Source organism: Salvelinus alpinus, chromosome 17, assembly GCF_045679555.1.
Source record: "Salvelinus alpinus chromosome 17, SLU_Salpinus.1, whole genome shotgun sequence".
In the NCBI taxonomy this organism is placed as follows: domain Eukaryota; kingdom Metazoa; phylum Chordata; class Actinopteri; order Salmoniformes; family Salmonidae; genus Salvelinus; species Salvelinus alpinus.
This window is the reverse complement of record NC_092102.1, coordinates 12256645-12282980: the sequence shown is the minus strand read 5'-3', so window position 1 is coordinate 12282980 and position 26336 is coordinate 12256645. Positions and strand designations below refer to the sequence as shown.

The 26336-nt window shown below is 43.4% G+C and overlaps 1 protein-coding gene across 3 annotated transcripts; it reads left to right on the top strand.

The window, feature by feature from the left end:
- Positions 1–1897: 1897 nt before the first annotated feature.
- LOC139542134 (carbohydrate sulfotransferase 11-like) lies at positions 1898–25881 on the top strand. 3 transcript variants are annotated; one of them, XM_071347211.1, is made up of 3 exons: positions 1898–2442; positions 23242–23324; positions 24329–25881. In XM_071347211.1, exons 1-3 carry the CDS (start codon positions 2349–2351, stop codon positions 25172–25174), a joined length of 1023 nt encoding a protein of 340 aa, XP_071203312.1. In that variant the 5' UTR covers positions 1898–2348; the 3' UTR covers positions 25175–25881. The 3 variants fall into 3 exon arrangements, with proteins under 3 accessions (XP_071203312.1, XP_071203311.1, XP_071203313.1); XM_071347210.1 differs by having other exon boundaries at positions 23242–23366; XM_071347212.1 differs by lacking the exon at positions 1898–2442 and adding an exon at positions 22943–22957 and having other exon boundaries at positions 23242–23366.
- Positions 25882–26336: the final 455 nt, after the last annotated feature.

Below are 26336 nucleotides of genomic sequence, written 5' to 3'. Positions count from 1 at the left end.
CATGGTGTGGGGTGGCATTTCTTTGGGGGCCGCACAGCCCTCCATGTGCTCGCCAGAGGTAGCCTGACTGCCATTAGGTACCGAGATGAGATCCTCAGACCCCTTGTGAGACCATATGCTGGTGCGGTTGGCCCTGGGTTCCTCCTAATGCAAGACAATGCTAGACCTCATGTGGCTGGAGTGTGTCAGCAGTTGCTGCAAGAGGAAGGCATTGATGCTATGGACTGGCCCGTCCGTTCCCCAGACCTGAATCCAATTGAGCACATCTGGGACATCATGTCTCGCTCCATCCACCAACGCCACGTTGCACCACAGACTGTCCAGGAGTTGGCATGCTCCTCATCAGGAGCATGCCCAGGCGTTGTAGGGAGGTCACACAGGCACGTGGAGGCCACACACACTACTGAGCCTCATTTTGACTTGTTTTAAGGACATTACATCAAAGTTGGATCAGCCTGTAGTGTGGTTTTCCACTTTAATTTTGAGTGTGACTCCAAATCCAGACCTCCATGGGTTGATACATTTGATTTCCATTGATAATTTTTGTGTGATTTTGTTGTCAGCACATTCAACTATGTAAAGAAAAAAGTATTTAATAAGAATATTTAATTCATTCAGATCTAGGATGTGTTATTTTAGTGTTCCCTTTATTTTTTTGAGCAGTGTATATTATGTCACATTTGGTTACATTATGAGTGGAATAGCCGTCATACAATATCATATGATTTACAAGACGTATTGTATCATACATCTTATCCTGTCGTACAATAGCATACCAATTGGATGATGTAACTTACTTTATGTTAGTGTAATGAATTAAATTTACTTGGTGTATCTTATCTTTGGTGTCATAAACAATCATTGGTTCCTGCCTGTGTCAGGTCAAGAGAGGAGGGGCTCCGAAGGAACAGCTGGCAGAATGCCCAGAATATATTCTTTAAGTCAAGATAGAGATGGTGCCAGTCACATGTGGAAACCTTTCCAATGAATCATGTTTATGTAGGTTTAGATAGCAGTATATAAGGCACTATGTAAGGAACTCCCTTTAAGATGCTCACTTCAGACTGGTGCTTATGCATCTAAGTTTGACTGTGTCCTCTCCAGCTTGCTGACAATAAAGAGTGATTCATTTAATATTGACTTTGAGTGTCCTATCTAAGAATTTCCACAACATTGGTATTATATGTCTTTTTCTGAGACCACATTGCTTAAATTACAAGGAGAATTTAAGTTGGTTGTTAGTGGAACTAATGACAAAGGTTAGGATCATTTACCTAAAAGGTTATGAGAACTAAAACGATGAAGGTTATATGAATTCATGGAGCAGGTTGGGCAAATTGGGTTAACTTTAGAATAAGGGTTAGGGGGAAGGGTTAGCTAAAATGCTACAGTTGTTTTTAATGCTAAAAGTATCTTAAATAAAATAGGCTATATTAATTTTGGCTACTCCGTTTTGTGTCAACATGCCATGCCTAAAAGATGAAATAATAATAAATAAATAAACTATTACTGTATTTTCATCCAAATATCAGTTTAAAATCTGAATATTTTTCAATTACACCTCATTTTTACAATTGAAGACAGTGTTCCAATTAACCCGTGAAATACCAGCGGGACATTTCACTTCCACCACTTTCGGTGTCATAGAAACTTCTTTACAACGTGTAGGCCTAATGGTAGCATGTATCCTATGTTGTTTGAATAAAAAATATTATGAATGTAACACAAATATTATTTTCATACTAAGTAAAAGCCTAAAACTGTTACTTTGGTCCCTGGTCATCCCTAAGTATAAACATCTTGGAAGTGCTCAGATATACTAATATCGGTCTATGTTTCGTATATCTCCGAGGCAAAGCTGTGGTGACAGTCACTGTTACAAAGTATTAGGGTTGGGTGTGACGTCAAGGCACAAGTGCCGCCGACCATTTTTCAGGGAATTTGAAGGTTGACAAAATTGAGGAAACAACAACTGTTGAATGATCGCAGAACTCTGATAAAACAATTCTATCATTTGGGGTTGTCAGGACATGTTTGCGATGAGACATTTCAGCGGAGCAGAAAATATAGATTGAATAATGTCATAATTTATCGGAACACACCAACAAAGACAACCGACATTCTGTTGCACATTCCAATATTTTCGCGGCTGTTTATTTATTGTTGGATGTTCATAGGCATAGGTGAATAGACGAATTGCTGAAGAGGCTGACCTAACGGTGCCACTTCCAACTTTTTCCGCATGAAGGTCCGTTCTTTCCCTTCTTTCGCAAAGCTGCATCAGACGAGCTGCCTCGCATGAGCCACCTCGGGGCGAGTGTTCTGCTCTGCCAGCTCGGGGAATCAGGATGAGAAAACCGAAAGTTGGACGAATGTTTCTGGCGACATGCGTTGGGTCACTTTTTATGGTCATATTGTACTTTCAGAACATCACAAGGCCAGGTAAGTTTCGAGCATCACCACACATCAGGGTGCTATGGGATGGTGCCCAAGATGTTCTTATAGGGCGACGTTTTGGTGTATTACATACACTGAGTGTAGGCTGTTTTTCATTTGGCTAGTCCCACTCATTTATTAAATATTATATTCAATAAATCGTTTATCACAAGCATCATGTCAAACTGAAATTAACTACCATGTCTGTTGCACAATTTCTCCCTAAATTAGCATGTGTTGAGTTGAGACACAATGGAAGGGGTAAATGGCGGGGCATGAGTAAGAGCACTATGAGGGTGGACCATGGAATGTTTTGGTAGCCCCCTCTGAGAGACCCTTAAGCATTCCTGGGCCTTTTTGGACTAGTTTCCTCAGCTCTCCTGTGCTAGGGCAGAGGAAGAATAAACATATACCCTTAAGGGATTGAGTGATACTGAGGGACAGAGAAAGATAGGAGGGAAGATAACCTAACCTAGCCTCACTCCCAGGTTATGTCTGAAGTTTGAACAATAGAGAGAATGAAATATAAACCATATATTTCTATGCCACAGTATGCTGTTGTTACACCACATATATGGGGCAAGAACTATGTAATTAGTCCATGTTCCCCATTTTACAGAGCCTCCAAGAGTAAGTGAGCAACTAAGGAAGGGACACTCTTACTATGCTATTACATTATGTCGTAGGATACTTTCTATTTAAACATTAAAGTTTTATAAGAATCATCCTTCCTATCCAACCATCTCCCAGGGGCGGACTTAGTGATTTTGAGCCCCCCCCCCCCCTCTCCAAGCGCGTGCACAACATTTCTTAATGGGTTTTAGAGTAAAGATGTAATTTAACTGTAAATATGTATGACCTTTTAATGCGCCATTATCACAGCTAGTCATGATGTTTTCATCTGATTGTCAAACAAATCACTTTGTTTGGGAAAAAAAGTAGGTTACCGGTGCACGTTCATCCAAAATAATTCCAGCATCCGGACAGTGCACTGTGCACCCTCCGACTTTCCTTCACTTCACAAGTGGCTGAAACTATCTTACCAGAAAAAGCACCCGAGTGAGTGAAATAGCCCCCCTCTGTCCGACAACACTGTATGTAGTCCATGTACAGTATGTGATGCTGTCTGGCCAAAAAAAGAGTATGACTTGGCATACATGTATCCCTCTACAGTTTAAGGGTCCGTGGCTGGGTTTCCCCTTAATACAATGTTTTTAGTTTTCGAAATATTTAGGACTAACTTATTTCTTGCCACAAATTCTGAAACGGACTGCAGCTCTTTTTGTTAAGTGTTGCAGTGTAGTAGCTGACATGTATTGTTTGAGTCACCTGCATACATAGACACACTGGCTTTACTCAAAGACTAGACAGCTGCCTAGACAGCTGCCCTGGGGAATGCCTGATTCTACCTGGATTATGGTGAGAGGCTTCAATTACAGAACACCCTCTGTGTTCTTTTAGACGGGTAACTCTAACAGGGGCGGCAGGTAGCCTAGTGGTTAGAGCGTTGGGCCAGTCACCAAAAGGTTGCTAGATTGAATCCCCGGGCTGACAAGGTAAACATCTGTTGTTCTGCCCCTGAACAAGGCAGTTAACCCACTGTTCCTTGGCCATCATTGTAAATAGGAATTTGTTATTAACTGACTTGCCTAGTTAAATAAATGAAAAATGATCCACATTATAGCAGGGGTTGTAAAGCCATAACACGCACATTTTTCCAGCAGCAGATTATGATCGATAATGTCAAAAGCAGCACTGGAGTCTAACAAAACAGCTCCCACAATCTTTTGATCATCATTTTGTCTCAGTCCTTTGTGTAAGTGCCATGCATGTTGAATGCTCTTCCCTATAAGCGTGCTGAAATTCTGTTGTCAATTGTATCTGGTCAACAGGGCGTGACAATTCTTTTTACAGTCGATGGTGAGGATGGCCGGAAATCACAGATTAAAACCCCATCAACCAACATATGTTGATGTATTTTGGATATTGTCTACAAATCGAATCAAATCAAATGTTATTGGTCACGTACACATATTTTACAGATGTTATCGTGGGTGTAGTGAAATACTTATGTTCCTAGCTCCAACAGTGCAGTAATACCTACTAACAATACAAAAAAATTACAAAAAGAAAAGGAATTTAGAAATATAGAAATATTAGAAGGAGCAATGTCAAAGTCCGGAACATAAATAAATATGTACAGTATTCCACATTTTGTTGCGTTACAGCCTGCATTCACCATTTATTAAAGTAAAACATGTTTTTAGACATTTTAGCAAATTTATTGAAAATGAAATACAGAAATATCTCATCTACATTCTGTGAGTATTCACACCCCTGAGTCAATACTTTGTTGAAGCACCTTTGGCAGCGATTACAGCTGTGAGTACTTCTGGGTAAGTCTCTAAAAGCTTTCCACACCTGGATTGTGCAACATTTGCTCATTATTATATTATAAAATGTTCAAGCTCTTTCAAATTGGTTGTTGGTCATTGCTAGACAACCATTTTCAGGTCTTGCCATAGATTTTCAAGTAGATTTAAGTCAAAACGGTAACTCAGCCACTCAGGAACATTCACAGTTTTCTTGGTAAGCAACTCCAATGTAGATTTGGCCTTGTGTTTTATGTTATTGTCTTGCTGAAAGGCTTGCTGAAAGGTGAATTCATCTCCCAGTGTCTGGTGGAAAGCAGACTGAACCAGGTTTTACTCTAGGATTTGGCTTGTGCTTAGCATTCTATTTATTATTTTTTTTATCCTGAAAAACTCCCTAGTTTTTGCTGATTACAAGTGTAACCGATGTGAAATGGCTAGCTAGTTAGCGGTGGTGTGCGCTAATAGCGTTTCAATCGGTGACGTCACTCGCTCTGAGACCTGAAGTAGTTGTTCCCCTTGCTCTGCAAGGGCTGCGGCTTTTGTGGCGCGATGGGTAACGATGCTTCGAGGGTGGCTGTTGTCGATGTGTGCAGAGGGTCCCTGGTTCGAGCCCAGGTAGGGGCGAGGAGAGGGATGGAAGCTAAACTGTTACACAAGCGTACTCATAACATGATTCAGCCACCATTATGCTTAAAAATATGGAGAGTGGTACTCAGTAGTATGTTGTAATAGATTTGCCCCAAACATAATGCTTTGTATTCAGGACAAAAAGTTAATTGTTTAGCCACATTTTTTGCAATATTACGTTAGTGCCTTGCAAACAGGATGCATGTTTTGGAATATTTGTATTCTGTACAGGCATCTTTCTTGTCATTCTGTCAATTAGGTTAGTATTGTGGAGTAATAACTACAATGTTGTTGATCCATCCTCAGTTTTCTCCTATCACAGCCATTAAACTCTGTAACTGTTTTAAAGTCACCATTGGCCTCATTGTGAAATCCCTGATCGGTTTCCTTCCTCTCCAGCATATTAGTTAGGAAGGACACCTGTATCTTTGTAGGGACTGTGTTTATTGATACAACATCCAAAGTGTAATTAATAACTTCACCATGCTCAAAGGGATATGCAATGTCTTTAAAAAGTAAACTATCAACCAACAGGTGCCCTTCTTTGCGAGGCATTGGAATCCTCCCTGGTCTTTGTGGTTGAATCTGTGTTTGAAATTCACTGCTCAGCTGAGGGAAATAACAGATAATTGTATGTGTGGAGTACAGAGATGAGGTAGTCATTCAAAAATCATGTTAAACACTATTATTGCACACAGAGTCCATGCATCACATTATGTGACTTGGTAGGCACATTTTTACTCATTACAAAGGGGTTGAATACTTATTTGTTCATTTTTCATTCATTTCTAAATATTTCCAAAAACATAATTCCACTTTAACAGAATGGGGTATTGTGTGTAGGCCAGTGACAAAACATTCTGAATTGAATCGGTTTTAAATTCAGGTTGTAACGTAACAAAATGTGGAAAAAGTCAAGGGGTGTGAATACTTTCTGAAGGCACTGTATGATGGTGTGTAGAGACAGTATATGAATAGAAAAGATGTGTACAGCAGTAGTTATATAGGATGAGCCTTGACTAGAATACAGTATATACATTTGAAGTGGGCCAAACAGTATGTAAACATTATTAAAGTGACCGGTGTTCAAAAACTATGTATGTACTGTTGAAGCCGGAAGTTTACATACACTTAGGTTGGAGTCATTAAAACTAATTTTTCAACCACTCCATAAATTTCTTGTTAACAAACTATAGTTTTGGCAAGTCGGTTAGGACATCTACTTAGTGCATGACACAAGTAATTTTTCCAACAATTGTTAAACAGACAGATTATTTCACTTATAATTCACTGTATCACACTTCCAGTGGGTCAGAAGTTTACATACACTAAGTTGACTGTGTCTTTAAACAGCTTGGAAAATTCCAGAAAATGATGTCATGGCTTTAGAAGCTTCTGATAGGCTAATTTACATAATTTGAGTCAATTGGAGGTGTACCTGTGGATGTATTTCAAGGCCTACCAATTTCAAAAAATTGTAGACCTCCACAAGTCTGGTTCATCCTTGGGAGCAATTTCCAAACTCCTGAAGGTACCATGTTCATTGTAGAAACGATAGTACGCAAGTATAAACACCATGGAACCATGCAGCCATCATACCGCTCAGGAAGGAGACGCGTTCTATCTCCTAGAGATGAGCGTACTTTGGTGCGAAAAGTGCAAATCAATCCCAGAACAACAGCAAAGGACCTTGTGAAGATGCTGGAGGAAACAGGTCTGATGAAACAAAAATAGAACTGTTTGGCCATAATGAACATCGTTATGTTTGGATGAAAAAGGGGGAGGCTTGCAAGCCAAAGAACACCATCCCAACCGTGAAGCACGGGGGTGGCAGCATCATGTTGTGGGGGTGCTTTGCTGCAGGAGGGACTTGTGCACTTCACAAAATAGATGGCATCATGAGCATCATAAGGAAAATGATGTGGATATATTGAAGAAACATCTCAAGACATCAGTTAGGAAGTTAAAGCTTGGTCGCAAATGGGTCTTCCAAATAGACAATGACCCCAAGCATACACCCAAAGTTGTGGCAAAATGGCTTAAGGACAACAAAGTCAAGGTATTCGAGTGGCCATCACAAAGCCCTGACCTCATCCTATAGAAAATGTGTGGGCAGAACTGAAAAGCGTGTGCGAGCAAGGAGACTTACAGTTACAGCAGCTCTGTCATGAGGAATGGGCCACAATTCACCCAACTTATTGCGGGAAGCTTGTGGAAGGCTACCTGAAACGTTTGACCCAAGATAAATAATTTAAAGGCAATGCTACCAAATACTAATTGAGTGTATGCAAACTTCTGACCCACTGGGAATGTGATGAAAGAAATAAAAGCTGAAAGAAATAATTCTCTCTACTATTATTCTGACATTTCACATTCTTAAAATAAAGTGGTGATCCTAACTGACCTAAGACAGGGAATTTTTACTATGATTAAATGTCAGGAATTGTGAAAAACGGAGTTTAAATCTATTTGGCTGAGGTGTATGTAAACTTCCGACTTCAACTGTACATAGGGCAGCAGTCTCTGGAACCAGGTGGTAGCTGGCTAGTAACAGTGACTAAGTTCAGGTCAGGGTACTAGGCAGAGGCCGGCTAGTGGTAATTATTTAACAGTCTGATGGCCTGGCTATAGAAGCAGTTTTTCAGTCTCTCGGTCCCAACTTTGATGCACCTGTACCTTCTCCGCCTTCTAGATGATAGCTCAGTTAGCAGGCCGGGGGTTGGGTATATTTATCTGTAACCACGTTACCATCCACAGTTTTTATGCGAGTACAGTCATACTGTACCATATAAAAAAATATCACAACAGCTGTGATGGAAACAGGAAGTTTCTGTACAATTTTATGAATGCTAACAGATAAATCTTTCGTTCGACATGGTGGGATCAATTTGTGCCGGTAAAATGTATTATGCGAGAATTTTTTTATTTTTTATTTTTTTATTTAACCTTTATTTAACCAGGTAGGCTAGTTGAGAACAAGTTCTCATTTGCAACTGCGACCTGGCCAAGATAAAGCATAGCAGTGTGAACAGACAACAACACAGAGTTACACATGGAGTAAACAATAAACAAGTCAATAACATGGTAGAAAAAAAGAGAATCTATATACAATGTGTGCAAAAGGCATGAGGAGGTAGGCAATAAATCGAATAATTACAATTTAGCAGATTAACACTGGAGTGATAAATCATCAGATGATCATGTGCAAGTAGAGATACTGGTGTGCAAAAGAGCAGAAAAGTAAATAAATAAAAGCAGTATGGGGGGTGAGGTAGGTAAATTGGGTGGGCTATATACCGATGGACTATGTACAGCTGCAGTGATCGGTTAGCTGCTCGGATAGCAGATGTTTAAAGTTGTTGAGGGAAATAAAAGTCTCCAACTTCAGAGATTTTTGCAATTCGTTCCAGTCGCAGGCAGCAGAGAACTGGAAGGAAAGGCGTCCAAATGAGGTTTTGGCTTTAGGGATGATCAGTGAGATACACCTGCTGGAGCGCGTGCTACGGGTGGGTGTAGCCATCGTGACCAGTGAACTGAGATAAGGCGGCACTTTACCTAGCATAGCCATGTAGATGACCTGGAGCCAGTGGGTCTGACGACGAACATGTAGCGAGGGCCAGCCGACTAGGGCATACAGGTCGCAGTGGTGGGTCGTATAAGGTGCTTTAGTAACAAAACGGATGGCACTGTGATAAACTGCATCCAGTTTGCTGAGTAGAGTATTGGAAGCTATTTTGTAGATGACATCGCCGAAGTCGAGGATCGGTAGGATAGTCAGTTTTACTAGGGTAAGTTTGGCGGCGTGAGTGAAGGAGGCTTTGTTGCGAAATAGAAAGCCGACTCTAGATTTGATTTTGGATTGGAGATGTTTGATATGAGTCTGGAAGGAGAGTTTGCAGTCTAGCCAGACACCTAGGTACTTATAGATGTCCACATATTCTAGGTCGGAACCGTCCAGGGTGGTGATGCTAGTCGGGCGTGCAGGTGCAGGCAGCGAACGGTTGAAAAGCATGCATTTGGTTTTACTAGCGTTTAAGAGCAGTTGGAGGCCACGGAAGGAGTGTTGTATGGCATTGAAGCTCGTTTGGAGGTTAGATAGCACAGTGTCCAAGGAAGGGCCAGAAGTATACAGAATGGTGTCGTCTGCGTAGAGGTGGATCAGGGAATCGCCCGCAGCAAGAGCAACATCATTGATATATACAGAGAAAAGAGTCGGCCCGAGAATTGAACCCTGTGGTACCCCCATAGAGACTGCCAGAGGACCGGACAACATGCCCTCCGATTTGACACACTGAACTCTGTCTGCAAAGTAGTTGGTGAACCAGGCAAGGCAGTCATTAGAAAAACCGAGGCTACTGAGTCTGCCGATAAGAATATGGTGATTGACAGAGTCGAAAGCCTTGGCCAGGTCGATGAAGATGGCTGCACAGTACTGTCTTTTATCGATGGCGGTTATGATATCGTTTAGTACCTTGAGCGTGGCTGAGGTGCACCCGTGACCGGCTCGGAAACCGGATTGCACAGCGGAGAAGGTACGGTGGGATTCGAGATGGTCAGTGATCTGTTTGTTGACTTGGCTTTCGAAGACCTTAGATAGGCAGGGCAGGATGGATATAGGTCTGTAACAGTTTGGGTTACAGACCCCTCTTTGAAGAGGGGGATGACCGCAGCAGCTTTCCAATCCTTGGGGATCTCAGATGATACGATCTCAGATGATACGAAGGAGAGGTTGGAGAGGAGGAGAGGTTGAACAGGCTGGTAATAGGGGGTGCGACAATGGCGGCGGACAGTTTCAGAAATAGGGGGTCCAGATTGTCAAGCCCAGCTGATTTGTATGGGTCCAGGTTTTCCAGCTCTTTCAGAACATCTGCTATCTGGATTTGGGTAAAGGAGAAGCTGGGGAGGCTTGGGCGAGTAGCAGAGGGGGGGGGGGGGGGGCGGGGCTGTTGGCCAAGGTTGGAGTCGCCAGGAGGAAGGCATGGCCAGCCATTGAGAAATGCTTGTTGAAGTTTTCGATTATCACGGATTTATCGGTGGTGACCGTGTTACCTAGCCTCAGTGCAGTGGGCAGCTGGGAGGAGGTGCTCTTGTTCTCCATGGACTTTACAGTATCCCAGAACTTTTTGGAGTTAGAGCTACAGGATGCAAATTTCTGCTTGAAAAAGCTGGCCTTTGCTTTCCTGACTGACTGCGTGTATTGGTTCCTGACTTCCCTGAACAGTTGCATATCGCGGGGGCTCTTCGATGCTATTGCAGTTCGCCACAGGATGTTTTTGTGCTGGTCGAGGGCAGTCAGGTCTGGAGTGAACCAAGGGCTATATCTGTTCTTAGTTCTGCATTTTTTGAACGTAGCATGCTTGTCTAATATGGTGAGGAAGTAACTTTTAAAGAATGACCAGGCATCCTCAACTGACGGGATGAGGTCAATATCCTTCCAGGGTACCCGGGCCAGGTCGATTAGAAAGGCCTGCTCGCAGAAGTGTTTTAGGGAGCGTTTGACAGTGATGAGGGGTGGTCGTTTGACCGCGGACCCGTAGCGGATACAGGCAATGAGGCAGTGATCGCTGAGATCTTGATTGAAGACAGCAGAGGTGTATTTGGAGGGCAAGTTGGTCAGGATAATGTCTATTAGGGTGCCCATGTTTACGGATTTAGGGTTGTACCTGGTGGGTTCCTTGATGATTTGTGTGAGATTGAGGGCATCTAGCTTAGATTGTAGGACTGCCGGGGTGTTAAGCATATCCCAGTTTAGGTCACCTAACAGAACAAACTCTGAAGCTAGATGGGGAGCGATCAATTCACAGATGGTGTCCAGGGCACAGCTGGGAGCTGAGGGGGGTCGGTAGCAGGCGGCAACAGTGAGAGACTTATTTCTGGAGAGATTAATTTTTAAAATTAGAAGTTCGAACTGTTTGGGCATAGACCTGGAAAGTATGACAGAACTTTGCACGCTATCTCTGCAGTAGATTGCAACTCCTCCCCCTTTGGCAGTTCTATCTTGACGGAAAGTGTTATAGTTGGGTATGGAAATCTCAGAATTTTTGGTGGCCTTTCTAAGCCAGGATTCAGACACGGCAAGGACATCAGGGTTGGCAGAGTGTGCTAAAGCGGTGAGTAAGACAAACTTAGGGAGGAGGCTTCTGATGTTGACATGCATGAGGCCAAGGCTTTTTCGATCACAGAAGTCAACAAATGAGGGTGCCTGGGGACATGCAGGGCCTGGGTTTACCTCCACATCACCCGAGGAACAGAGGAGTAGTAGGATGAGGGTGCGGCTAAAGGCTATCAAAACTGGTCGCCTAGAGCGTTGGGGACAAGGAATAAAAGGAGCAGATTTATGGGCGTGGTAGAATAGATTCTAGGCATAATGTGCAGACAGGGGTATGGTGGGGCACGGGTACAGCGGAGGCAAGCCCAGGCACTGGGTGATGATAAGAGAGGTTGTATCTCTGGACATGCTGGTCTCAATGGGTGAGGTCACCGCATGTGTGGGAGGTGGGACAAAGGAGGTATCAGAGGTACGGAGAGTGGAACTACGGGGTCCATTGCAAACCAAAACAATGATAACTAGCCTGAACAACAGTATACAAGGCATATTGATATTTGAGAGAGACATACATTAAGGCATAAAGTGATTGCAGGTCTTGATTGGGAGAGCTAGCTAAAACAACAGGTGAGATAACAGCAGCTAGTCAGCTAACACAGCAACAGCAGGTAAAAATGGCGACGACTAGGCAGAGAGGGTCGGATTAACTACACACAGAGCCTGAGTTAAAACACAGAGCCGACAGATAAAACACAAATAAACATAATGGAGTACCGTGAATTAATGGACAGTCCGGCAGGCATCAGCTATGTAGCCAAGTGATCATAGTGTCCAGGGGGCAGCCGTAGATGGAGCAGGGAAGCCGCCACTAAGCTAGCACGCGGCGTTTAAAGTTAGTAGCCCGGGGGGTGGTCTGCTCAGACGGAGGCCGGTTGAGGGCACAGCGGATGGGGTATTCGTCTGCAGACCAGACGTGGTCGTGTCGACAGAGAATCCAAGCCGGATGGCGATGGCGAAAGAGAGGTTGGCGGTGGTAAGGCCTTTATGCGCAAGTATTAATATAATAACCATTATATCGAAGTAAACTTGGAGTCACACGATGATATGTTGTCTGGTACTCACACTACGACTAGGGAAATGCAGTTTATTAGGCTACACATGAAATAAGTTACGATGAACTTCACAGGGTGGTGAAAGTGCACAGGGATCTTGATGCTCCTTTCCAATAAATATTGAGGGTCGGATTCTGGTGACACGATGATTGACTGTCGTTTGACAAATACAAATATTCTTGCTCTTATCCATAATAATCTCATCATGTAGACTGCCAGTATCTGCGAGCTGTTGGCTAGAGTGCATGTCCCAAGACCAGAGACCATTTAAAAAATGTATTCGGTACATGAAAACTTAAGCGAAAAAAGTACAGTTTTTATCTGCAACAAGATAAACATCAGTTCTTGGTGACATAGTGCACACAAAAAGGTGGAAACGAACTTGTTTCAGAATAAACATATCTGTGTATTTCCCTATAGTGAGTGTCTCTCCTCTGTGGGCAGAAGGATTCACACCTCGGACTTAGCAGTACTATGTCCAGTCTGAGAAAGAGCTGACTAAACGTGTGGGTGGGTGTACACACTTGTCAGTTACTGAAAGGTGCTAGATGCGCCAAGCCTCCTTTACAAGTCAGCTCAATGTGACATGTGAAATGTGAAAAAAATGCATGTGAAAATAGTTAACGTCTACTTTTCGAACAGGACCTTTGAGCCTTCAGATAATATTTGGTTTGTCTATACTCTCTCCTGACAGTCAAAGTCATGACATCCTTTTCGGTTGAGCGTGTCGTGAGCCCTGTACCATGGACTTAAACGCACATGATGATCAAAGGTGTGCTAGAGCAGACTTTCTCAACTCTTCCACATTTACATTTTTCTGGTCTTGTTCTAAACCTCAAATACTTCACTGTCAGATATCATTTATATTCTAAATTCTTCTTCTTCTGTGAAAAGCTGACATCAGCGTAACTGAGTTACTCAAGTTACAACAGAAAGTAATTTCAAGCATCAATGTATTCCTTATGAGATAATGATGTTGAAAATACTGTAAGTATTTTTAGTTAATTAACACATTTTGCTCACTAGGTTGGGCCCACACACACTTCCATTACTATGCTCTTTTATCATCACACACAAGCAACATCTTCCTATGTTGGCATCATGTGGGTCTTGTCTAGTCAACAAACAAGGCTGGCATATGTCCCAATCCCGCCACATGCCCACGGCACCATAGAAGGCTGAATCAGTCAAAAGCCACACCTGCTGGGTGTTTGTTCCTGCTGAATAAGCCATTGAGAGACGTTAAAAAGTAAATTGCTCACTATTTTAACACAAGTGTGGCCTGTTTATTCCATTTCTGGGGTGCTTTTGCTATGCAGCTGTGGTCTATCTGTATAGAAACAGCTATGGTCTATACAGCTATGGTCTATACAGCTAGTCTATACAGTTATGCTCTATCTATATAGATACAGCTAGTCTATATAGCTATGGTCTATATACAGTGCCTTCGGAAAGTATTCAGTCCCCTTTTTAAATAAAAAAAATCCTCAACAATCTACACACAATACCAAAAACTTTTTTTTTTTTTGACATTTATTAAAATAGAAAAACATAACTTATTTACATAATTTTCAGACCCTTTGCTATGAGACTCTAAATTGAGCTCAAGTGCATCCTGTTTCCATTGATCATCATTGAGATGTTTCTACAACCTGATTGGAGTCCACCTGTGGTGAATTCAATTGATTGGACATGATTTGGAAAGGCACACACCTGTCTATATAAGGTCCCACAGTTGACAGTGCATGTCAGAGCAAAAACCAAGCCATGAGGTCAAAGGAATTGTCCGTAGAGCTCTGAGACATGATTGTGTCAAGGCACAGATCTGGAGAAGGATACCAAAACATTTCTGCAGCATTGAAGGTCCCAAGAACACTGTGAGGAACCACCAAGACTCTTCCTAGAGCTGGCCGTCCGGCCAAACTGAGCAATCGGGAGAGAAGGGCCTTGGCCAGGGAGGTGACCAAGAACCCGATGGTCGCTCTGACAGAGCACTAGAGTTCCTCTGTGGAGGTGGGAGAACCTTCCAGCAGCACTCCACCAATCAGGCCTTTATGGTAGAGCGGCCAGATGGAAGCCACTCCTCAGTAAAAGGCACATGACAGCACGCTTGGAGTTTGCCAAAAGGCACCTAAAGACTCTCAGACCATGAGAAACAAGATTCTCTGGTCTGATGAAACCAAGATTAAACTCTTTGGCCTGAATGCCAAGCGTCACGTCTGGAGGAAATCTGGCACTATCCCTACGGTGAAGCATGGTGGTGACAGCATCATGTGGTGGGGATGTTTTTCAGCGGCAGGGACTGGGAGACTAGTCAGGATTGAGGCAAAGATTTTTCTTTCTTTCTTTTTATTTCACCTTTATTTAACCAGGTAGGCCAGTTGAAAACAAGTTCTCATTTACAACTGCGACCTGGCCAAGATAAAGCAAAGCAGTGCGACAAAAACAACAACACAGAGTTACACATAAACAAACGTACAGTCAATAACACAAAACAAAAGAAAAATAGAAAAATCTATGTACAATGTGTGCAAATGTAGAAGAGTAGTGAGGTAGGCAATAAATAGGCCCTAGAGGTGAAAATAATTACAATTTAGCATTAATACTGGAGTGATAGGTGTGCAGATGATGATGTGCAAGTAGAGATACTGGGGTGCAAAAGAGCAAGAGGGTAAGTAATAATATGGGGATGAGGTAGTCGGGTGTGCTATTTACAGATTGGCTGTGTACAGGTACAGTGATCGGTAAGCTGCTCAGACAGCTGATGCTTAAAGTTAGAGAGGGAGATATAAGACTTCAGCTTCAGTGATTTATGCAATTTCGTTCCAGTCATTTGCAGCAGAGAACTGGAAGGAAAGGCGGCCAAAGGAAGTGTTGGCTTTGGGGATGACCAGTGCAATGTACCTGCTGGAGCGCGTGCTAAGGGTGGGTGTTGCAATGGTGACCAGTGAGCTGAGATAAGGCGGGGCTTTACCTAGCAAAGACTTATAGATGACCTGGAGCCAGTGGGTTTGGCGACGGATATGTAGTGAGGGCCAGCCAACGAGAGCATACAGGTCACAGTGGTGGGTAGTATATAGGGCTTTGGTGACAAAACGGATGGCACTGTAATAGACTACATCCAGTTTCTGAGTAGAGTGTTTGGGGGTTATTTTGTAAATGACATCGCCGAAGTCAAGGATCGGTAGGATAGTCAGTTTTACGAGGGTATGTTTGGCGGCATGAGTGAAGGAGGCTTTGTTGCGAAATAGGAAGCCGATTCTAGATTTAGTTTTGGATTGGAGATGCTTAATGTGAGTCTGGAAGGAGGGTTTACAGTCAAACCAGACACCTAGGTATTTGTAGTTGTCCACATAGTCTAATTCAGAACCGTCCAGAGTAGTGATGCTAGTCGGGCGGGAGGGTGCGGGCAGCAATCGGTTGAAGAGCATGCACTTAGTTTTAATAGCATTTAAAAGCAGTTGGAGGCCACGGAAGGAGTGTTGTATGGCGTTGAAGCTCGTTTGGGGGTTTGTTAGCACAGTGTCCAACGAAGGGCAAGATTAAAGATGAACGGCGCAAAGTACAGAAAGATCCTTGTTGAAAACCTGCTCCGCAGTGCTCAGGACCTCAGACTGGGCTGAAGGTTCACCTTCCAACAGCACACAGCCAAGACAATGCAGGAGTGGCTTCGGTACAATTCTCTGAATGTCCTTGAGTGGCCCAGCCAGAGCCCGGGCTTGAACCCGATCAAACATCTCTGGAGAGACCTGAAAATAGCTGTGCATCGACGCTCCCCATCCAACATGAAAGAGCTTCTGCAGAGAAGAATGGGAGAAACTCCCCAAATACAGGTGTGCCAAGCTTGTAGCGTCATACCCAAGAAGACTCGAGGCTGTAATCGCTGCCAAAGGTGCTTCAATAATGTACTGAGTAAAGGGTCGGAATTCTTATGTAAATGTAATGTTACCGTTCATTTAATTTTTTTGCAAAATATTCAAAAAAAACTGTTTTAATCAAGGGGTATGAATACTTTCCGAAGGCACTGTAGCTATGGTCTATACAGCAATGGTCTATATATATATATATAGATACAGCTAGTCCATACAGCTATACAGGGAATAGTGAAACTGTAGCTTGCATCCTGTGATCTCCACATATCCAATGATAGGAGAAGCTAAAAGATTATCTTTTCAAAAAGAAAAATCTTCTGATTTATCTTTGGACTAATGTATAGAGTAGTGATAACCCACTGGGCACAGTTTAATTCAACATCTATTCCATGTTGGTTCAATGTAATTTCTATGAAATGACGTGAAAACAACGTTGATTCAACCAGTGTGTACCCAGTGGGTAGGGTTTAATTTGGTACCATGACGTTGTTTCGCAACACTGAATCTCCCACTTCTCTGTGCACGGTGCATGTGGCTTCCACAAAAGCGGAAGTCATAATCAGTGATGCAGGCTGATGTGTAGAGCAGATGAGATGACAGAGATGTAGAGGGGGAAGTGTGTTTTATCAGAGCAGGAGTCACATGCAAAGTCACATGCTAGTCACAAAAAATACTTGGTCAGTGACACCTTTCCACGTTTTGTTTTGAGTCAAATGTTTTGAGTCAATATGTATTCAACCTCTGTTATGGCAAGCCTAAATAAGTTCAGGAGTAAACATTTGTTTAACAATTCACATAAGTGTCATGGACTCTGTGTGCAATAATAGTGTTTAGCATGATTTTTTAACAACTACCTCGTCTCAGTTCCCCACAAATAGAATTAGCTGTAAGGTCTCACAGTCGAGATGTGAATTTCAAACACAGATTCAACAACAAAAACCAGGGAAGTTTTCTAATGCCTCACAAAGAAGGGCACCTATTGGTAGATAACATTTAAAAAAAGATGTACACATTGCATATCCCTTTGAGCATGGTGAAGTTATTAAGTACACTTTGGATGGTGTTTCAATACACGTAGTCACTACAAAGATACAGGCGTTCTTCCTAACTCAGTTGCCGGAGAGGAAGGAAACCGCTCAGGGATTTCACCATGAGGCCAATAGTGACTTTAAAACAATTACAGAGTTTTATCGCTGTGATAGTAGAAAACTGAGAATGGATCAACAACATTGTAGTTACTCCACAATACTAACCTAATTGACAGAGTGAAAAGAAGGAAGCCTGTACAGAATACAGATATTCCAAAACATGCATCTTGTTTGCAACGAGGCACTAACGTAATACTGCAAAAAATGTGGCAAAGCAATTCACTTTTTGTCCTGAATACAAAGTGTTACTGTATGTTTGGGGCAAATCCAATACAACACATTACTGAGTACCACTCTCCATATTTTTAAGCATAGTGGTGGCTGCATCATGTTATGGGTATGCTTGTAATCATTAAGGACTGGGTAGTTTTTCAGGATAAAAAATAAATGGAATGGAGCTAAGCACAGGCAAAATTCTAGAGGAAAACCTGGTTCAGTCTTCTTTCCATCAGACACTGGTAGATTAATTCACATTTCAGCAGGACAATAACCTAAAACAGAAGGCCAAATCTACACTGGAGTAGCTTACCAAGAAGACAGTGAATGTTCCTGAGTGGCCGAGTTATCGTTTTGACTTAAATCTACTTGAAAATCTATGGCAATACCTGCACATGGTTGTCTAGCAATGATCAACAACCAATTTGACAGAGCTTGAAGAATTTTTAAAAGAATAATGGGTAAATGTTGCACAATCCAGGTGTGGAAAGCTCTTAGAAATTTACCCAGAAAGACTCACAGATGTAATCACAGCTAAAGGTGCTTCTACAAAGTATTGACTCAGGGGTGTGAATACTTATGTAAATAATCAATTGAATCCATTTTGAATTCAGGCTGTAACACAACAAAATGTGTCAAGGGGTATGAATACTTTCTGAAGGCACTGTATACAAGGAGTACCGGTACCAAGTCAATATGCAGGGGTACGAGGTAGCTTTTTATTTTATTTAACCTTTTTTTAACTAGGCAAGTCAATTAAGAACAGCAGGGATGGGGACTGGGATATAAAACACATGTGAAGTAGGAAAAACCCATCACGACAAGAGAGACACCACAACACTACATAAAGAGAGACCTAAGACAACAACATAGCATGGCAGCAACACATTACAACAGAGCATGGTAGCAACTCAACATGGCACAGACAACTGCACAAAGGGCAAAAAGGTAGAGACAACATGACATCACCTGAAGCAGCCACAAGAATCAGTAAGAGTGTCCGTGATTGAGTCTTTGAATGTAGAGATTGAGATAAAACTGTCCAGTTTGAGTGTTTTTAATTCTTGTTCCAGTCGCTAGCTGCGAACTGAAAAGAGGAGCGACCCAGGTATATGTGTGCTTTGGGGACCTTTAACAGAATGTGACTGGCAGAACGGGTGTTTTATGTGGAGGATGAGGGATTCAGTAGGTTACTAAGATAAGGGGGAGTGAGGCCTAAGAGGGTTTTATAAATAAGCATCAAACAGTGGGTCTAGTGTCAGGTATTAAGAAATGGACAGTTTACAGAGCAGTATAGAGTGCAATGATGTGTCCTATAAGGAGCATTGGTGACAAGTCTGATGGCCGAATGGTAAAGAACATCTAGCCGTTCGAGAGCGCCCTTACCGGCCGATCTATAAATTATGTCTCTGTATTCTAGCATGGGTAGAATGATCATCTGAATCAGGGTTAGTTTGTCAGCTGGGGTGAAAAAGGAATGATTACTATAGAATAAGGTTAAGGGCAGAGAAAGCTTGTTGGACACTAAGAAAGCTTTGTTGTAGAGAGTTCAACAGAAAATCCGGGGAGGGGCCAGCTGACTGTATAATCTACATATAAATGGATGAGAGAGCTTCCTACTGCCTGAGCTATGTTGTTGATGTAAATTGAAGTGCGTGGGGCCTAGGATCGAGCCTTGGGGTACTCCCTTGGTGACAGGCAGTGGCTGAGACAGCAGATGTTCTGACTTTACACACTGCACTCTTTGAGAGAGGTAGTTAGCAAACCAGGCCAAATACCCCTCAGAGACACTAATACTCCTTAGCTGACCGACAGGAAAGGAATGGTCTTTGGCCAAGTCAATAAAAATAGCAGCACAACATTTCTTAGAATCAAGGGCAATGGTGACATAAGTTAGAACCACCACCTTTGGAAGATCTGTCTTGTTGAAAAAGGTTATACCCAGAAAGGTTAACATCAGTGTTCAGAACACTCTTTCTTAAGCATGTCTCAGTAATGACCAACACATCCGGATTGGAGCTGTGAACCCACACCTTCAATTGATACATTTTAGGTAATAAGCTTATAGTGTTAATATGCTGAAAACCCAGGCTTTTATGAGAGCAGAAATCAGTGAAGCAGAAACCAGAATTGCAGATCCACTCACTTAGATTTTTTTATGAAATCAGATGGCAACAAGATCATATTGTACAGCAATTTCGTCAGGTAACATGAGTTCACAGCCGGGGAGAGGGGGTTAGGTCCGTGTAACCGATAGAGAGTCAGGGTTGCGAGTGTGGAATCAAGCATTGTCTGTCCCAGGATCAGGTAAACAAGCAAGTTCATAGTCAACAAAGCACGTTGGAGTCATGGAGCAAATGGCACAAAGCACAAGAAAAAAATGGAACAGCTTGGGGCTAGCCATTGTAAGTTCAAAGAGGGAATATGTACATGTAGGTAGGGGTAAAAGTGACGAGGCAATCAGGATAGATAATAAACAGAGTAGCAGCAGCGTATGTGTAGAGTGTGAAAGAGTGTGAAAGTGTGTGTGTGTCACGTCAATATGCATGTGTGTGTGTTTTGTGTGTGTGAGAATATGTATTGTGTGTGTGTGTGTGGGTAGAGTCCAGTGAGTGTGCACAGAGCCAGTGCAAGAGAGTCAGTGTAAAAAAAAAATGAGTCAATGCAAATAGTCCAGGTAGCCGTTTGATTAACTGTTCAGCAGTCATGGCTTGGGGGTAGCAGCTGTTCAGGAGCTTTTTGGTCCTAGACCTGGCGCTCCGGTACCGCTTGCCATGCGGTAGCAGAGAGAACCGTCTATGACTTGGGTGGCTGGAGTCTTTGACAAATTTTAGGGCCTTCCTCTGATACCGCCTGGTATAGAGGTCCTGGAGGCAGGGAGCTCAGCCCCAGTGGTGTACTGGGCCATACGCACTACCCTCTGTTAGCAACTTACCAAGCAGTTGCCATACCAGGTGGTGATGCAGCCAGTCAAGATGTTCTCAATGGTGCAGCCAGTCAAGATGTTCTCAATTTTCAGTCTCCTGAGGGGGAGGGGGAGGGGGAGAAGACATTGTCATGCGCTCTTCATGACTGTGTTGGTGTGTTTGGACCATGATAGGTCCTTAGTGATGTGAACACCAAGGAACTTGAAGCTCTTGGCCCGCTCCACTACAGCCCCGTCGATGTGAATAGGGGCATGCTCGGCCCTCCGTTTCCTGTTGTCTACGATCAGCTCCTTTGTCTTGCTGATGTTGAGGGAGAGATTGTTGTCCTGGCACCACACTGCCAGGTCTCTGACCTTCTCTCTATAGACTGTCTCATCGTTGTCGGTGATCAAGTCTACCACCGCCGTGTCATGGGCAAACTAAATGATGGTGTTGGAGTCGTGCGCGGCCACGCAGTCTTGGGTGAACAGGAAGTACAGGAGGGGACTAAGCACACACCCCTGAGGGGCCCCTGTGTTGAGGTTCAGCGTGGCAGATGTGTTGTTGCCTACCTTCACCACCTGGGGGCGGCCTGTCAGGATGTCCAGGATCCAGTTGTCAGTTACCTTGACTTTGTTGTCCTTAAGCCATTTTGCCACAACTTTGGAAGCATGCTTGGGGGCATTGTCCATTTGGAAGACCCATTTGCGTCCAAGCTTTAACGTCCTGACTGATGTCTTGAGATGTTTCTTCAATATATCCACATAATTTCCCTTATGATGCTCATGATGCCATCTATTTTGTGAAGTGCACCAGTCCCTCCTGCAGCAAAGCACCCCCACAACATGATGCTGCCACCACCGTGCTTCACGGTTGGGATGGTGTTCTTCGGCTTGCATGCCTCCCCCCTTTTCCCTCCAAACATAACAATGTTCATTATGGCCTAACAGTTCTATTTTTGTTTCATCAGACCAGAGGACATTTCTGCAAAAAGTACGATCTTTGTCCCCATGTGCAGTTGCAAACCATAGTCTGGCTTTTTTATGGTGGTTTTGGAGCAGTGGCTTCTTCTTTGCTGAGCGGCCTTTCAGGTTATGTCCATATAGGACTCGTTTTACTGTGGATATAGATACTTTTGTACCTGTTTCCTCCAGCATCTTCACAAGGTCCTTTGCTGTTGTTCTGGGATTGATTTGCACTTTTCGCACCAAAGTACGTTCATCTCTAGGAGACAGAACGCGTCTCCTTCCTGAGCGGTATGTCGGCTGTGTGGTCCGATGGTGCTAATACTTGTGTACTATTGTTTGTACAATTTCTTTTCTGAGGTCTTGGCTGATTTCTTTTGATTTTCCCATGATGTCAACCAAAGAGGCACTGAGTTTTTCAATTAGCCTATCAGAAGCTTCTAAAGCCATGACATAATTTTCTGGAATTTTCCAAGCTGTTTAAAGGCACAGTCAACTTAGTGTATGTAAACTTCTGACCCACTGGAATTGTGATACAGTGAATTATAAGTGAAATAATCTCTGTAAACAATTGCTGGGAAAATGACTTGTGTCATGCACAAAGTAGATGCCCTAACCGACTTGACAAAACTATAGAAAACGGAAATTTGTGGAGTGGTTGAAAAACAAGTTTTAATGACTCCAACCTAAGTGTATGTAAACTTCCGACTTCAACTGTAAACAGGTTACCTTGGCGTTCCTGAGCACAGGGACTGTGGAGGTCTCCTTGATACATGTACATATCACAGACTAGGTCAGGGAGAGGATGAATATGTCAGTGAAGACATGTTATGAGTACACGTCCTGGTAATCCATCTTGCCCTGCGGCCTTGTGAATGTTAACTTGTTTAAAGGGCTGAGTCATATTGGCTACGGAGAGCGTGATCACACAGTCACTTGCAAGGTGGATGAGATTTCATCAAGATACGATCCTCTCACACATCATTTTAGAGTTTTTGTTGTGTTGAATCTATGTGGTAAGACCTCTTGACCCACTTTCTCATTTCCTTCTATTGTTTCTTTCTCTCTCTCTCTTTCTCTCTATTTCTCACTCTGTCCCTCCCTCCCTCCCTGTGAGATGTAAAGCAATCCTCTGCATTCAACTGGCACATGTGCAAATCCAATCCGTTTCCTCTCACTAGTGAGGAGGGCCCCAACACTGACATGCCTTCAGCCCTGAGGTGCTGGGGCTCATGTGAGATCATGCACCATAAGGTAAAACATACTGAAATGAGAACTCAATGGGCTACTGTACTACAGTGTGCTATAGCAGCACTGGCCACAGTCAGATTTGCTTGACAAGGTGAGAGTTATAGAGTCGGATACTGTTCAGGACAGAATATGATGTCTTTTTGTATTCCAAAAGGATGCTCAGTGAGGCCAAAGTTCCTTGAACATCGAGTACCCGTCACTAATCACTAAAGAAAACAGACAATAATGCCCTTTTCAGATGATTCATCTGTTTCGCTTTTTCTCCTTCTCTGTCTTTGTGCCTGTAGCTGCGGAGCAGTCTGGGGGGAAGGGCATCGCCCCAGGGAAGACCAGGAGAAGTCCACTACAGACCCTTTACAACGGAGACCAGGTGACTAGCTTTAGAATGGCCCCATTCTATCATGCCTTGAATGTGTGTGAACACTCACGGTTATGTACTGTTTATTCACCTGATGTTGATGTGTAATTGGTTCCAGATGTGTCACACACAGGAAATTACATTTGACAAAGCAATGATCTTGGAGAACCACTTTGACACGTTTGATTTCTCAACAAATGGGTAGCCTTTGGTCTCTGAACTGAATTGTTGCTGCTACACATTAAATATTGTTACATCATACTACATACCAACCACCTTTTTCTTTAACTTTCCTCAGAGGTAATGGCTCAAGCGTTGCTGCAAGACTGAGTTGAGTTCATTTGATTTGCCTTAGAAGTTATGACTCAGGTCCTTAGTGGCTACTATAAAAACAGTACCCCCTCTTCCTCCGAGAGACAAAGCTCTCTTTTTCAGCTCCAATATCCAAAATCTCAGAAATCCAGTGTATGCTGAGTGATACTGCATCTCTCTCTCTCGCTCTCTCTCTTTTTTGCTCTCTCTCACACAGAGAGCAGTTAGTTTGGTGCTGCTGATGCAACTAATCTTATGTGTTGTGTTCCTTTTTCTCTTGGACTCCGTCCACCTGGCAACCCCTCTATCTTCTGTTCATTATTCACAGTGGGTCAGCAACACAAAGCACCATACCCATCCTTGATCCTTCTATTGCTTCCTCATTGCTCAAATCAAGCCGCCTCTTTTGCTTCTCTTTATTATAACGTTAAACACTTTGTCTACTGCATGTGACTAGTGCCACAGGCTTTCTACTGGGAAACACAGTGGATGGCCTTGATGTTGCAATGCCAATTCCAGTTCATTTTACTAATCCGACAAGATAGATTAAAACACTGACAGATGGCACAATTGTTTTAGTCAGAGAATGTGGCTACATGAAGATGTTATCACTTGGAGAGATGTAATATTTCATCACTTATAAGTGTTTAATTCTAAATGTGAGTGTTGACCTTGTATGTCCCGTCCTCTCTCTGTGACCGTAGTTGGATTTGTCTGCAGTGCAGACGTCTCTGCGTGGTCGGCGGGAGCTGCTGGAGGAGGCGTGTCTCACCCACACCAAGAAGCGACGGGTGTTGACCCCCGACGACCTCCGCCACCTCATCGTGGACGATAAGCATGGCCTGCTGTACTGCTACGTCCCCAAGGTGGCCTGCACCAACTGGAAACGCGTCTTCATGGTCCTGACGGGGGACGGACGCTACCACGAGCCCCTAGCCATCCCTGCCAACGAGGCCCACGTGGCTGGCAACCTGCGCACACTGTCAGAGTACTCCACCTCTGAGATCAACCGCCGTCTGCGCAGCTACCTGAAGTTCATCTTTGTGCGGGAGCCCTTCGAGAGGCTAGTGTCGGCCTACCGCAACAAGTTCACCCGCAGCTACAACACGGCCTTCCACAAGCGCTACGGCACCAAGATAATCCGCCGGCATCGGCCCCAACCCCAGCCGGATGCGCTGGAGCGGGGCAATGACGTCTCCTTCCAGGAGTTTGTGTACTACCTGGTGGATCCCCGCACACAGAGAGAGGAGCCCTTCAACGAGCACTGGGAGCGGATCCACTCACTGTGCCACCCCTGTCTCGTCCACTACGACGTGGTCGGGAAGTATGAGACTCTGGAGCAGGACTCCCGCTCTGTGCTGCGGCTGGCTGGCGCTGACGGGGAGGTCCGCTTCCCTACCTCAGGCAAGAGCACCAGGACCAACGGGGACATGGCAGCTCAGTTCTTCCAAAACATCAGCCCCTTTTACCAAAAGAAGCTGTACAACCTTTACCGCATGGACTTCCTGCTCTTCAATTACTCCAACCCAGAGTACTTGAAGACTAGATGAGGGCGGCTCTCTCCATGTCAACCGGGGATTTAGTAATCAATCTGTTTGGCTCTGTAATTTGTAATTAATCTGGGTGCGTAGAGCTTGTAATTGATGTTCCAGATGTTATTTATACGGGCCTTGCCAGTGGGGGGAATCACTACATTGTCAGATGTAAGAAGTTCATGGGCATAGGTGGCTGACCTTGGAGTCGCTATATTTGCTTTAATCCTCCTCATGTGGCCTAGATAAGAGAGAAGCAGGTTCTTCTTTTACAATTGAGTGTGTCGAGGGTTGTAAAAGAACTTGTTGTGTGTATCACAGAATCCCTCGACTATGCCTTCTTCTTTATTTATACAATTGTAAGAGTATTTATTGTGAATATAGACTGAGTCATGGACAGAGCGCATTGGGTGAGGACATTCTAATTCATGCATTTCTTTCTGCTTGCACATACAGCATGTTTCTTTGGCTCTTGCACATCTTCTGTAGCCAAAAATGTTCCCCTGGGGACAAAGGGTGTCATAAAACTTACATAAACCACCAAACAAAAGAAAGCATAGTCCACGAAAAAAAAAGAAAGAAAAACCCCCAATAAAAAGAAGCAATTTACTCTCTAATGACAGAAATATGAGGCTTGCACAGACCCAATATGAATGGAACCAGTTTAAATGGTATGTCTTACATGGTAGCATCTTTTTTCTAATAAACAGTGAAGTCCTCATTCATACTGTACCATGTCACAATTTTCCCACATGATAAAATGAATGCCACCTGTTCATTGATGTTACATAAGCCACAGATGATAGTAAATATGTTCTGATAAACAATGTATGCTGGTTATATAAAGCCTGGCAGGCAGATTGCCTGCAGGTAGGGAGTTAATTACAGAAACGGCACATGGTTTGCAGAGTCACCTCTTTATTTAGCTCACGTCAGACTGAGCAAACGGTGCATAGCTGTGGTTTGGGCCAAGGCAGCCCTTCATCAGAGCACTCCTTGTTGAACTGTGGGTAGCCACCTAGGGCTAACTACCTACCTACAGGGGCACTACATGTTAAAACCAGATAGGCCGTCTGGTAAAAAAACAAATATTAAATTACATATATAGCATGCAGTATTTTTCTTGACTATGAGAGCAGTAAATAAAATTAGTTTTCATGACTGTTGATGTTATGCCTCA

Coding starts and splice junctions, on each gene's coding strand:
- LOC139542134 (XM_071347210.1), top strand. CDS start 2,349: ATGAGAAAACCGAAAGTTGGACGAATGTTTCTGGCGACATGCGTTGGG. Junction 2,443..23,241: donor TCAGAACATCACAAGGCCAG/GTAAGTTTCGAG, acceptor TTGTGCCTGTAG/CTGCGGAGCAGTCTGGGGGG. Junction 23,367..24,328: donor CATTCTATCATGCCTTGAAT/GTGTGTGAACAC, acceptor CTGTGACCGTAG/TTGGATTTGTCTGCAGTGCA.